This window comes from Podarcis melisellensis (assembly GCF_964234715.1).
Source record: "Podarcis melisellensis genome assembly, chromosome: 2".
Classification (NCBI taxonomy): domain Eukaryota; kingdom Metazoa; phylum Chordata; class Lepidosauria; order Squamata; family Lacertidae; genus Podarcis; species Podarcis melisellensis.
This window is the reverse complement of record NC_138529.1, coordinates 62,412,383-62,427,045: the sequence shown is the minus strand read 5'-3', so window position 1 is coordinate 62,427,045 and position 14,663 is coordinate 62,412,383. Positions and strand designations below refer to the sequence as shown.

General features: G+C 44.4%; 1 protein-coding gene across 2 annotated transcripts in view; it reads left to right on the top strand.

Annotated features, from left to right (window-relative positions):
• GLRA1 (glycine receptor alpha 1) overlaps window positions 1–10,670 on the top strand; it is an 86,378-nt gene extending 75,708 nt beyond the window's left edge. The window contains exons 8-9 of one of the 2 annotated variants that reach the window (XM_081901069.1): window positions 1,716–1,862; window positions 8,537–10,670. In XM_081901069.1, coding sequence (XP_081757195.1) covers window positions 1,716–1,862; window positions 8,537–8,827 — 438 coding nt within the window. In that variant the 3' untranslated portion in view covers window positions 8,828–10,670. Of the gene's footprint in view, window positions 1–1,715; window positions 1,863–8,512 lie in introns of both variants that reach the window. The other variant, XM_081901068.1, reaches the window with a different exon arrangement.
• The last annotated feature ends 3,993 nt before the right edge of the window (window positions 10,671–14,663 follow it).

The window sequence follows — 14,663 nt, the reverse complement described above, 5'->3', positions numbered from 1 at the left end:
AATGGTTGGGCCCCATACAAGGCAAGTTAAAAAGTCAAAGGAAGCACTTGCTCTGTTGGTGCATATTTTAAAAAGCAAAACCCAGCATATGCAGAGAAAATAGGCAACAAACTTACAAATGGAAATTTCTGGGGAAGAATGGAATTATTCATGGGGGAAACTTGATAAATATACAGTAGGTTCTGTATTGCAGGAAAATTGTGATGCTTCAGTGGCAAAGCATCTACTCTGTATGCAACAGGCCTGCGGTTCAGACCCCAGCATCTCTGGCATAGTTCTAGGAAAGTCTCTACTCTGAAACAACCTGAGCTAAATGGACCAATTGTCCAACTCAATACAGTGGTACCTCTGGTTGCAAATGGGATCCATTCCGGAGGCCTGTTCACATGAAAAGCCTGCAACCTGAAGCACTGTATGTGCACAGGTGCGCAGTGCGATTTGGTGCTTGTGCACATGCACGAAGCATGATTTAGCACTTCTGCGCATGCGCGAGTGGCGAAACCCAGAAGTAACCCTTTCCGGTACTTCCGGGTCGCCACGGGACGCAACCTGAAAAAACGTAACATGAAGCAAACGTAACATGAGGTATGACTGTACAAGGCAGCTTCCTATGTTCCTTTCTATCTCAGTGCTGTCTAAACCCTGTAGTAATGTTTCAAACTCATTAGCTCTCTGTCAAAGGGGAAGAGGGGAATCTGAACGGTGGAAGGGCACTGGTGGTGGGAGGCCTCATTAGGGAAAGCACACCTCGGTTTAAGAAAGGCTTTGGTTTAAGAACGGACTTCCGGAACGGATTAAGTTCATAAACCGAGGTACCACTGTATGATGTTTAACATGTTTTATATTTTTTCGTAAACTGCTTAGAGGTCTTCTATCGAGCAAGCACTATATCCATTCTGGTAAATAAATAAATACATTATAGAGCCACCCATCTAGCACTGCATGAAGAAGATGGATCTCTGCCCTGTGGGATTGACAATACACAAAACAGGCCCACCAAGGGAGATAGTAGAGGAAAGGCAGGGTAGTGGAACGAGGAGGAGACTTGGGAAGAATCTTTGGCTATTTCAATATCTGTGACTGGTTACACAAGTTGCCAGTCTGTATGAATGGTTGAGTTGTTACAAATTAGGATCCTAATACAGTAAGCAGGTAAAGGGCTTTAACCCATTACTCCTCCCTATGGACCTGATCCAGATTGTAGGAGGGCATGCCTGCAATTTGCATAGGGGGAGGAGTTTCCAGAAAAGCAAATGCGGTGGGGGGGGTCCAATGCAAATTGCAGGTGTGCTGAACAGGAGCAACAGAGGTCTACATTATGGAAGGTCTTGAAAGATTAAAGCCCCCAACCCATTCCTTCGACTAGAGACTCACTCCAGATTCACCTCCCCCACACAAAAAACCTGAATATTAGTGATTAAAAAAACAACACCTCTTCCTACACTTAAAGGCAAAACTATGTGGTTAGCAGAATGTGTAGCTTGGCCTTTAGTTGTACTAGGGAATGGCTACAGGGGGAAATGAATCAACAAATATTGGGAAAGTTGGAAGTGGTTGGGCATTTATGCTAGCATTGGCCCTCCCTCAAGCAGAGAGCGATGCAACTGAACCACCCCAGCTGGCTAACTTGGAGCAGACTTTACTAGGCTTGCCGGTCTACCTGGCTGGAGAGCGCCTGGCTCCAGTTGCCAACCTCATCCTCTCTTCTCCCCCAGGTGTCCTACGTGAAGGCCATTGATATATGGATGGCTGTGTGCTTGCTGTTTGTCTTCTCGGCTCTGCTGGAGTACGCTGCTGTCAACTTTGTGTCCCGGCAGCACAAGGAACTGCTCAGGTTTAGAAGGAGAAGGCGGCACCATAAGGTAAGCGATACGCGAGCCGACGCAGCCGTGTAGAAGAGCACAGCTGAAATGGACGGGTCCTGGGGCAAGGCTGGCCTGATCAAGAATGGGCACTGGAGACCATTTCATTTGGGCAGGCAAGATTGGAGCACGTCGGCGATGAGCCAATAAGACGAGCCCGGCAGCCATATTTGAAAGGGAGATTTGCGTATCGTTTGGAAGGGGCCAGGAGCTACAGCCAATCAATGCTCTCTGGTGCATGGTGGGCAGATGTAGTCATCTATTTCACTCCATCTCCCATCAGTTCCAGCCAACATGGCCAAAGATGGCAGAAGCTGTAGCCCAAAGACATCTGGGTGGCCCTGGTTTGCAGGCAAACACCTTCCCTTCAAATGCTGTGCTGCTCGCCAAAGGTCACCGTTATTGGAATTATAAAGCTGCCCACTGTGTAAAGGGTGAAACCTGGCCCATAATTAAGGTGGCTTGGGAGAAGCATTTGAGAATGGATGGGAAACTACCAAAACAGAAGGCCAGTGCAGTAGCTGCTTCTCTGACATTCAGCTTGCTCTCCCAGTTTTGCAAAAAGTTAACTCTACCGATTCAAAGAGCCTGTGCCTGTAACTGCAGCTCTCCCGGTCATGCTGTCCGCATTGCTTCACGTGCTGCGATATCATTCATGGGTCCATGCTGCTTTCTTTAGCTGGGTTGGGAGGCGAGGAATGGTCTCAGAACTGCACTGCTGAAGTAGCCAGTTTCCCATATAAAGGTAAGTAGAACAAACTCTCTCACCAGTCAAGCTCCCTGTTGGGTTTGCCGAATGATAGAATCACAGAGTTGGGGGAACCCCCAAGGGTCATCCAGTCCAACCCCTTGCAGTCCAGGGATCTCAACTGAAGCATCCAGAACAGATGACCAGCCAACCTCTGCTTCAAAACCTCCAAGGAAGGAGGGTTTTTAAGCAGAGGTTGACTGGCCATCTGTAATGATGCTAAGCTGTATGGATGTGCTTTGTCAGTGACTGGCCTCAAGCTGAGTAAGGTGAACTTGGTAGGCCTCCTTGTGCCTCCCCAACTCTGAACCTACTCCAAAGAAATGTTTTGATGGGCCAAGACATATATGAGACAAAAACAGCAAGTGGAGACTACAGCAGAACATTGCAGTATATCCCCCAGCCCTTAGCATGCTCTAGTTCTATGCCAGTGTGGTGTAGTGGTTAAGAGCGATAGACTCGTAATCTGGTGAACCGGGTTTGCGTCTCGGCTCCTCCACATGCAGCTGCTGGGTGACCTTGGGCCAGTCACGCTTCTCTGATGTCTCTCAGCCCCACTCACCTCACAGAGTGTTTGTTGTGGGGGAGGAAGGGAAAGGAGATTGTTAGCCGCTTTGAGACTCCTTAGGGGAGTGATAAAGCAGGATATCAAATCCAAACTCTTCTTGTTCAGGTTTCAACCAGCTTGAAACAGGTGCTTTGTAACCTTGTTCAGGCTTTACCAGAGAGGGCTGCAGGGGAGGTAAATGAAAAAGGATTGGATTTAGACCTCCTCTTTGGGCTTCATAGAAGCTAGAGCTGTGCGCAGAGCTTCCTCTTTATATTGTCATTAGCCCTTGGGCTCCGGTAACTTGCCAAGTATTTTGCAGGAGACAGCTTGTGGGAAAGGGTCGTAACTCAGTAGCAGAGCACCTGCTTTACACAGAGACGATTCAGTCCCCAGCATCTGTAAGTAGGGCCTGGAACATTCCCTGCCTGAAATTCCACAGAACTGCTCCTAGGCAGTGCAGATACTAGTGAGCTAGCTAGGGGCTCTGGCGAATTGAGCGGAGGAAACCAAGAGTGGGTTCAACAATCAAGAAGCCAGTTTCTGCACCCACTGTAGAGAGAAGGGGGGCAGATGGGCTTATCAACCTGGGAAAGTAGCCCATCTGGAATAAGGAAAACTCTGATCCTAAATCTCTGCTGCCTTGTGTCTATACTCATTCATGAGAAAGGCTTCTGGAGTAAACCCCAGGGGAAAATCCATACCCGTTGTCTTTTGGGACATCTTTGGAAGAAGAGAAGACTATGGAGTAAACCCTACACAAATCTGGAGTATAGTCCCTAAGACTGTTGGATGGCATCTTATATGCCTCCTTCTGATAACTCCTGCAGCCAAGATGGTGCCAAATATATTGCTCTGCTTTCCTTTGGTCCACATCAGCGAAGCCGAGAGAGGGTTCTTGTTGTCTGGGCAGCCCAGGACCTCCATACACACTGCCCATGTTTGCACCCTGGAGAGGTCACTTTGGTGCTGCTAACACAGCAAAAGCAACACAGGAGGCAGCAGTTATGAGTTACCAGTCTCTGCAGCTACAGCAGGCGCTGTGATTCTCTAGTTGTTTTTCTTTCTCCTGGAGGCACACTCTATCGTCTCAAGGCAGATGGATGCCAACACTGGACCAAGGGTGTGACTCTCAGCATAAGGCAGCTTCTTGACGTGTTCCTGCTACCACTCCAGCCATTTGCTGTTTGTTTGTTTGTTTGCCTGCCTCACTCATGGTGGGTTTGTGAGGCTGACTTCATAACAGCCGAAAGCAAATGGAGAAGAGGGAATAAATAGCCCACTGAGCAGCTGGAAAAGAGTGGCAATCTACTATTTGGCCACAAAAATTCTGTGAAGGTGCTTTGCTTCTTCTTTTTTTCTGGCGGCCTGTCGCCTTTCTGCAGAGGGAGAAAGGTTGGCTGGAACTACAGAAGAGAAAGAAAAGAAAGAGGCTAGCCTGAAAATGATACTGAGAAATAAAGGGAACTTGTAATGAAACGGAAAGTTGAACAATGTTATTTTTCTGGCAAGGCAACATCTCTCAAATATAATTCAACCATTCTTCTTCCTCAAGGAATATTTCAATCAAAATGCACAGGGACAATTAATTTGAGATATCATTTCATTAAAGTTCTGTTACCTTTCATTACCATCTTGAGGCTTGCCACTATTCTTTTCTTTTCTGTTCTTTTCTTTTCTTTCTCCCTCTCTCTCTTCCTTTTTCTTTCTCTCTTTCTTCTTTCTGAATAAGGTGTAGATTTAATATCAGTCTGTACACTTAGTCTCCTGAATCTTGTGCCAGAACACTGGACATGGCGGGCAGGCAGGGGGGCGAGAGAGGAAGCAGTTGTACCAGATCTCCTGGCTGCTTTTTCTTTGAAAAATATCAAAACTGGCTGGTGGGATGACTAGGTGCGTGGGAGTTTAATATTACAATGGGCTTCAATTTTACCTTCCCAAATGTAAATATACCCACCGTTTCCACATAGACTTTTCTAAGTCCTTAGAGCTGAGCTTCTACCCCCGTGAGTTTCAGAAGTCCATCTTTGTGGTATGGCTAAAATGCAGAATGTGACTCTTGGGATACAGAGAAGTTTCTTGCTTCACATTGCTGCCACCTGCTGGCCAGAGCAAGATTTTATTCTTTTTTATTATTATTTTTAAAATAGAAAGATAGGCAGACAGCACATTTTTTTAAAAAAACACCTTTGAAAAGCCCCCAAGTCATCTTGAGGTTAAAAGACTGCCTCCCGTCCCAATTCTTAACTCGCCCCTTCTCTTTTAACTGGGTGGTAATTTTCAACGCTTCATCTATCACGTAAATTAAAATAGCAAATTCCATTTAATAACTTGATAACCCACATTTGCCTGTGTCACCATAATCTAAATCTGCCTATTAAATAAATTGGAATCTCTTTTTATAGTTTAGTGCCAAAACTGTAGAAATAATAGTTCTATGAACTCCTGACTTCCTTTTATCTTGGTTCTAATTGAGGACAAATATTATGCATGCATGGAAATTCCCCAGGGGGGAGTAGCATGCAGATCTATTAAAGTACTTGAAAGCAGGCAGCACCTAAACGCAGTGCAGAACATTGGCTAGCACTGAGAGCAGCTGTTCTTGGCAGGCTGATGCTGTGATCTTTCCTATCTCTCTCCTTTCATCCATTAAACCAGCATAAGATCACCTCCCCTTTTCTCTCTTTCCCCAGGAAGAAGGATGAGAGGGTAAGAAAGGGAGGCTTTCTTAGACCCTGGGAATATTTTTTCATCAGGATACATTCTTTGGACCATCTGGATGTTGAATGCCAGCATGGTTAAACGACAGGATCAAGGAAGTCACAAAGCACAAGAATGATTCATTTGGGAGGGAAAGGAAATCTTGACAAACCTACTAAAACAAACCTGCAAGCCAAATGCAAAGATACAATGAGCTGGGATAGCTCAGTTGGTAGAGCATGAGACTCTTAATCTCAGGGTCATGGGTTCAAGCCCAACGTTGGGCAAAAAGAGGTTTGGACTAAATGACCTTTGTGGTACCTTCCAAGTCTGTGATTCTAAGGCAAGCCAGTAATAAAATTGTCAATGATATGAAGCTGTTAATGGTTTTTTTAAAATGAAAACAGGAAATGAGCCCAGGAGGGAGCAAAACCTCCAGATAGCAAAGGTGAAAAGACAGGGACATTTCAGAGATTTTCTTCCCTCGCCTAGTGCTGCACATCCATACGGTTTTGGACTTTTTTTTTTATCAACTTGCACAGCAGTTCCCTTTGCTTTTGAAACCCACACTTTCCAAAGCACTTTGTGTTATTTCTGCGCATGGGAGTGAAGGGAGTCTGGGAAAAGTAAAAAAAAAAACCTCAACAGGATAACTCTTTGAATACCACCTTTAGAACATTTCATAGCTGAGAAAGTGCACTGGAAACATCAAAACCAGCCTCTTGCATGGTGTCAGTTCAAGGTGTAAAAGGAGACATTGTGAACAGAGAGCAGGTAGCTAAGGAAGAGACCCCACTCTTTTGGTGTTGACTGTAGAGAGCCAGTGCTATCCCCAGGGAGGGAGGGGGGAGGAAAGGGAAACAGGGACGATGCGCTTACAGATCCAACTTGTTCCTGAGACTAAACAGTTCCATAGGTAAGTCATATGCCTGGCAGCGAACTCCAGACGAAGCAAAACTTCATTCAGTATTATTTGCTCAGATTTGCCAAAGCGCTCTCAACTCCATTCATACTTCCTTGCTGTGAACTTGTGGCAGTACAATTCATCCATACCATGCAAGGCCGCTCTTAAAAGATACTCTGCAAAGAAAGGAAAAGGGAAAGCCATGCATAGGGAACTTGGTCTAAATTAAAGTCCATAGGTTAACTGATGGCAAATTTCACCGTACCTTTTCCTCCAACTGCTTCCAAGCATATAACTTGGAAAGGTCCTGCTTCACCCATGATAATGAATGCAGAGTCTTAAACTGGATGCCCTACTCTGTGTGTACTGGTATTTAAGAAAGCTTGAAAAACAGAGGCTTCTATATGCTAATATCTAGGCCAGGAGCTCGTGGAATTGCTAAATGACCTTTGTGTTCAGAGCATCATCACAGCTGCTTCATATTCTGAATTAAAGGCCATCAGTTATTTGGCTTCTTTTCCTGGCCCTGACAAGAATTCTTCTTTATTTAATTTACCGTATTGGCCCAAATATAAGCCACTCCCTTAAAATTCCGCAGGCACTCACACCTGTTCCATTTTACCAGATATCTGTTTCAGCAGCAATATGATAAAGGCCAATTTTTGTAAGGTCACAAATTTAAGCCGCACGTTAACTTTTAACGGTCGGAGTTTGCGGGGGGGAGTGAGGATTATATTCAGGCCAATATGGTATTAAATTCGTCTGAGGAGCATAGGGCAGTTTACAGTATAAGATATATTCATATATCCTGTAGGTGATGTCTCACTATCTTTATTTTTAGTTACAGATAGGTAGCCGTGTTGGTCTGCCATAGTCAAAACAAAAAAAAATCCTTCCAGTAGCACCTTAAAGACCAACTAAGTTAGTTCTTGGTATGAGCTTTCGTGTGCATGCACACTTCTTCAGATACCTTTATTTTATTTTTATTATTATTATTATTATTATTATTATTATTATTATTATTATTATTTAAAAACTAACTCTTTCGAAAATAGGCAGGTCAGTCTGAATGTAGCCTTTCTCCAGCTCATAGAAGCATAAAATATTCTTTATTGGGTTCTTAAGTTTAGTGAGGATGCCGTGAGCTCCACTCACATTCCCACAAGCCGGCAGAACTCAGTCCCAGAATCGCTTGCAATGACTGTCAGCCCAGTTTGAGCCTGTAGCTGTGCCTCTATGACCTTGAGGATCTCTGCAAGAGACTGGGGGAGGAAACAGAGTGGAAAGGGAAAGCCCCAAAGGGACAGAGAGGAGCATCGGCCATCAAAACTGATGCTATACGCAAGTATCTTTTAAAGGACGAGCCTTTTCTGCTCAAAGTCCATGTAACTCGGTAGAAATCCACATGGAACCACTTTTGCTATATGAGTTACATGGAGCCCACTCCTTCTGGGCAAGCCAAGAATAAAGAAGGTATGGATGGGGAGGAGGGGCAGAAGCAAAACAGGGGATATCTTGTTGAGGACAAGGAACGGTTCCCGAAGGAAAGGCAGGTCAACCCACTTTCCAATGGATCCCCTGCTTTGCATCTGTGCATTGTACTGCACCCATCTATAAGGCTGGTCTCTCCAAGAGGGGGTTGCCCAACTTGAGCAAGGCCTCACAAGAGGGACCTGTCCCCAGGGACTTTGGAGCTGTGGTAGGAGAGCCTTATAGCAAGGGTGCACTGTCTATATCTTATTTGTAAGTAGAGCCCTATGTTTAATATATTTCAGGAGGACGACACCGGAGAAGGCAGGTTCAACTTTTCGGCCTACGGGATGGGGCCCGCCTGCCTTCAGGCCAAGGACGGCATCTCGGTCAAGGGAGCCAACAACAACAACACAGCCAACCCAGCGCCACCCCCTTCAAAGTCTGACGCCGAGATGCGCAAGCTCTTCGTCCAGCGGGCCAAGAAGATAGATAAGATCTCGCGGATCGGCTTCCCCATGGCTTTCCTCATCTTCAACATTTTCTACTGGATCATCTACAAGATCGTCCGAAGGGAAGATGTCCACAAGCCATGAGCTGGGGTGCAAGGTTCGTAGGTGGAATTCCAAGAAGATGAGGATGGATGATGGTTAAAGGCAAGACAGATGGTTACTCTATACACACTACGTGCAATAGCAATGCAGTGATGCATGAATTTAAGAATGTGGCAATATCTATTTTAAAAAACAAAAACAAAGTGGGTGACTTTTAAAACAAAATATATGAACTGAGGAATATTACGGGGGGTGGGCAGTGGGAAGAAAGCTTTCGAAAACTTGAGTGGGGTAAGATTACGGGAGGGGCAAGTTGTTTTACAGCACTGGGAAGTTTAGGATTGCTACGGCGGCAGTCCAAGCAGTGTAATATATTAAATATATATTCATGCTTAATTATAATGCAAAAATAAATCCTTTTTTAGCCTATTAACAGCTTAGATTCTAAAGCCGATGGAATGATTCATGATTCCATGTGCAAAGAGGATTGCAATTACGCTTAAACCAGACTCTTGCTCTGTAAGGCCATACCAGTTTCTAAGCAAGCACGCAAAAAAAAGCAAAAAAACAAAAAAAGACAAGCAAAAGAGAAAAAAGTCATATACTGTATACTGCCCCATGTTGTTCGTGTATGGTTTGAAAATGGAATGAGTTGGGCCAGGGGATTTTTTAAAAAAAAGAAAAGAAAGGAAGAGTCAGGGTCCACTGGGAGAGATTGAGGAGTGCCAAAGTTGCATATTAGAAAGCAATCGTTTTATGATCCAAGAAAAAAGAACCTATATTATATAGATATATATCGATAGCTAGATAACAGTCCTATATCCTTTCAGAGAGTGGTGCAAATTCATGGCATTAAATCTAAAATTGTAACTTACATCCTTGAACATCCTTTTGGAGATGTGTCCATAGATTTCAGTGAGAAGCTGGTTGCGCCTCCAATTCTTAAATTGCAAGAGGTAGGAGTTGTGTTTTGGGGACAAAGACACTCAGTCACAACTCATACCTTCAGCAAGATTCACCTCAGTGTGATCATGGAGTCATGATGCAATGTGGGGTTTTTTAAAAAACCAAAACCCATTAATCTTAAGATGCTCGCTATGTTTCTTTAAATAACAAAAGCAAATTGTTACTGTGAAAAGCTAAGGCTTTAAAATGAACCCACATAAGGAAGGTATTCTGCACTACAGGAAAGAAGGTGTGTGTGTGTGTGGTGTGTGTGTGTAAATAGAAGTAACAGAAAATTAATTTTAATTGGTAAACCTGGGGTGGGCTATGGGAAAGAATGATATATATCTATACAGAAAAGATGACCATTATTTTTTGACATTTCATAGCATTAGTAATTTTCCAGTGGGATTGCTAGCCCAACTATATTTTTGTAACTCTTTGGTGCTGCATTTAGCTTTCATGGCTAGCAAGACACGAACGAGATTTCCATTTGTGCATTTCTTCTCCCAACCCCCTATATGGCTTCCATCACTGCTACGTTGCAGAGAAGAAGAAGAGGCCATGCACATTTACATGGACTGGGGGGGGGTGTGAACAGCTCCACAGGGGAGGTTAAAACTGGCAGTGAGGAGTCCTTTGGGGCAGCTGAATGTTTAGTCAGTGTTTGGGGTGAGGACGGGTGAAAGAGAAGAGGAAGGATAGAGATACAGTGTCCTTCAGTACGGATCTTCCAGACACAAGCTTGCTGCTTTTGGATTAATTTCCCCTTTTCTTGCACTTTAGAAAGTTAACATGAAAAAAAGATTTAGTGAGCAGGTTCAGCGGGACAATCAATTCGCATTCAGTGTTGGCCCTGTATTGGCAAAGAAGAATAGCCCAAACCAGGGGAGTTCTCCACCTTTCAATTGCTGTAGTAGACAACGCCAGTCTCTTTCTTGCATTGCATTGCATGGCCGTCATTGACACATATGTGCAACTTGGATCCAGCGAGGGTTCACTGGTGTGCTTACATGTGCAGACACATGCAGGAAACTCCAGTGCAAGGCTGGTTTTCCCCACAGCTAACCTAACACATGGAGCTGCTCCTAGAGGCATCTTACACACAGGGTCAGGTCTACCACACACGGGATGTGTAAGGAAGAGACCCAGGAAACCTGAGTAGCACACAAGTAAAGCATAGCTTTATTAAAGCATAAATGAAATTGCCGAGAAATTACAGCCTTTACCCAGAAAGCTCCTTCCCATAAGCATATATTATTGCGAGGCTGGAAGAGGTCATGATGTGGCAAAATCAAGCACTTTATATTTTCTTCTTTTTCTCATGGCAAAGGGGTGAGGAAGACCTGCTGATGCCCTCTTACTCAAAGAGCAATTAAATGGTGGAATGGGCCCCGTGGCTTGAAAGTGTCTGGTGGGAAATGCCGTTCTATGCAGGAGGCGTAGATTATAAGGGAAACCCAGGGCATTTGCAGGCCTCCCTGAAAGCCTGGTGGCAGGCTGTTCTTTCCTTCCTCTTCATTCAGAAAGCTGTCTTCCCAAAGAAAGCATGTACACATGTGCACACAAACATAAACATGTCCCTTTGAAATCCAAAGCGTTATAGCTGAGCTGCTGTTACCATGCGAAGGGCTGCACTCAGAGTCTTGTCTACAGCCCCCAATTGCCACTGGTGTTGAGCTTGCTTGCTGAATCTGCTGCAGCACAAATGGTAGCCCATTGCAGAAGCTCTGGGCTCAGGAAGCCTGCTCACCACCTGGTTGTTGTCTGGAGTCTGTGTGCAGACGGAGGAGTTCTCCTTCTTCCTCTCTCTGACATTAGAGCAGTGTGTACAGCTACAGCTTCTCGCACACGTGCGACACAAACACAAAATCCCTTGGTGCCTCCCCCACCATTTATTCTTCCTCATGTGAACTGGAGTTGATGTTCACCTTGGCACAGACGCTACAAACCAAGACACTACAAACTCTCTTAAGAGAAATTCGCTCTGAAATACTGATGAATTTCTATGAAGAAATGTGAAAAAGCTTAATTAAAATTAGAAAAGTGATAAATTGAGACTCACCAGAATGGACAGACTTGCCCATCCTTTGCCAAAACCCACAAGTACCCCTCATCGCACATCTCTGCTGGACAGATCATTCTGCATTATCAAAGACTTTTTCGTTAAATCAATTCAGATTTGGGCTAGGTTGAAATTTCTTAGAAAGGACCTAAAAGGGTGGGATGCGCTTTATCAAACTCCTAGAAAAGTGGAAAATTCCAGATCTTCCTTGGAGACTGTTCTGGTCAAATGACTCCCCAGTTTTGCTATCCACAAACTTTGGGTGCTACTGTGGATCTAATTTTAATATTGTTTACTTTTATTTTAATACTTTTGAAGGAGGCAGTAACCTTTACTCCTCCTCCTTCCAATCCTCCCCTCTTAGCCTATTTCTTTCTTCCATTCACCAATGTGAACTTACAATAGCATTTCATTCCACGTTAGGTGAGACAAATTCCTTAGAAGAGAATTTTTGGAGGAAAACCTGTTGGATAATTTTACCCATTACCAGCCTCAAAGAATATCTGGCAATATCCCCACCCAATGCCTCAATTTTAGTACCTACAAATAGCTTAGAGAATTTTGGGAGGTCCTATTCACCCATCCTTTATTGAGGTAGAAGTTTGAATGCTGCATCCCATTCCTATGCCCTGAAGGTGGTGCACATAAAATCAGGCTTCAGGGTCTCAGTGGATCTGAACCTTGCCCCCTTACCAGAGTAGCAGCAGTCAGTGACCCTTCTACTTGCGCTGGTCCCAAGGGAGCAGGTCAATGTCCAGTAAAGTTTTTGCTTGATGCTGCCAATGAAGAAGAGTTGTTATGTTCCACCTATACACGGCTTCCCAGGATCTTAGACTGGCCCAGGAACACTGCTATCAATGCAGCATCACACACTAGTTTTGATTATGAGCATCAAGGTGGCATTGCTTTAGCTAACGCATTCGTGCCCAGGACCAAAACGCTATTTGCACTGTGACAGCTCAAGCGGGTGTCTATAATCGAGGTGTTTTTCTTCTTTATTTCACGTCGTTTGCAGTGTTATTATGCCAAGACAGGATCATCTTCTCCAATTCAAATAAGCAACCATTATATGGGAACTTTGCCTAGACTGGCAGATATCCTTCCTAACCTGCTGTTTGTTTACTATTAAAAATCCTTCCTCTTTTTTGGACAGCCTCCATTCTAGCCAAAAATTATTGTCCCACTTTGCTCAACAGTAGCAGGATTAGATGCCCCTCAATGCACAAAGTCCTATTCTTTGGGTGCCCTTACCATTGACTAAAGAGAGTAGACAGGAAGAAGTCAAGGTTTCCACTGCATTTATCAAGCCACTTCATTATTTTGAAAGATAATTACAGCAATCCGTCATCCTTCAGGGTATTACGATTAGCCCTGAGACAGAAATTATTGTGCGGTCTTTTTTTCCTTTTACTTTTTAGAGCCATTAAGGCATCCCTGGATTCTAGCCTAGGCCCATCATGCTCTCCCTCTTATCAGTAGTGTTTACATTTCTGGGGTTTGGGCATATCTTTTTCTAAACAAAGCCATTGCAAGTCCCATTGGAAACAGTATTCAATTCTTTGCTCATCTTCCTACCCTCACGCCACCAGGGCTGGCATCAATTTCTTTAGACCACTGGTACCAAAATGTATGGGAAACTGCTGTACTGGAAAAGTTAACCAACAAACTTAAACTAGCACAGGGACAAGCAAAGGAGGGTGCCTTCACCCCAGTGTGGCTCCCCTTTATCACATATGCAGCAGAACAAGACAATTACCTATCCCCCCCTCCAACAGCGTACAAATCAATATGGCTAGCCTGACCCAACAACACACACATCCCACACACATACAAACCAACCAACCAACCAACCACACTGCAACCAATTGAACTCAACCAACCAAGCTCTGGACTTGCCCCCCCCCCAATCCTGTAATGCCAATAAAAATAAATAAATATATAAACAAAGGACCTACCCACGTGACGCTGACACAAAAACCCTGCACAAACTCTCTACAATGGAACGAAATATCATTCTCCCTCCCTATCTTTCTCCTTTCCTCTTTCTCTCTCTCTTCCCTCTCCTTTCCCAACCACGCAGTGTCTATGACAATAGTGTCTCATACCGAATGTAAACGAACTGTGAAACGACTCTACGAACTGACAGTGGAGGCTCTATATTTACTTTTCCCTGTTTATTTGTTTGTTTTGTAACACACACACAAAGTCATCCCACCCCCTCTCTCTAATCTATACAGTGGAACCTCAGTTTTCAAACGTAATCCATTCCAGAAGACCGTTCGGCTTCCGAAAAATTCAAAAACTGAAGATCAATGGGCTGGCTGCAAAGTCAATGGGGGAAAATGAAAAATGTATCTCGGAAGCCATTTGACTTCCGAGGCAAATTCAAAAACAGAAGCAATTACTTCCGGGTTTTCGGCATTTGAGTTCCAAATTGTTCAGCTTTGTGGGACGCTCGAAAATCTAGGTTCCACTGTATCTAAATCCAGTATCCTCAGGCAGTCACTAGGCCCTCCAACGCCCTAATAGAGCCTTTCCCTTCCCTCCCCTTCATATTATTTATTGACTTGGGCCCCAAGCAACTGGCACTAACCATTGTTTCAATTTCCCACAGTGTCCCAGAGCAGCCTCCCCCAGCCATGGCCGATGAGAATTGTAGTTCAAAACATCTGAAGGGCACACAGTTGGGGAAGGGGGCCCTTGGGTGATGCCATGCTGGAGGTGGCCCACCAGAGGATACTTTGCTGAGAGCACTCTCAAACATGTAGCTCTACTACCCATAAAAAACTGGCATTGCTCTGTCACAAAGCCATTCCTTCTGTGCCTGAGCCCCCATCTCACTCTTCTGCTTAGAAAAACCTGCAATGA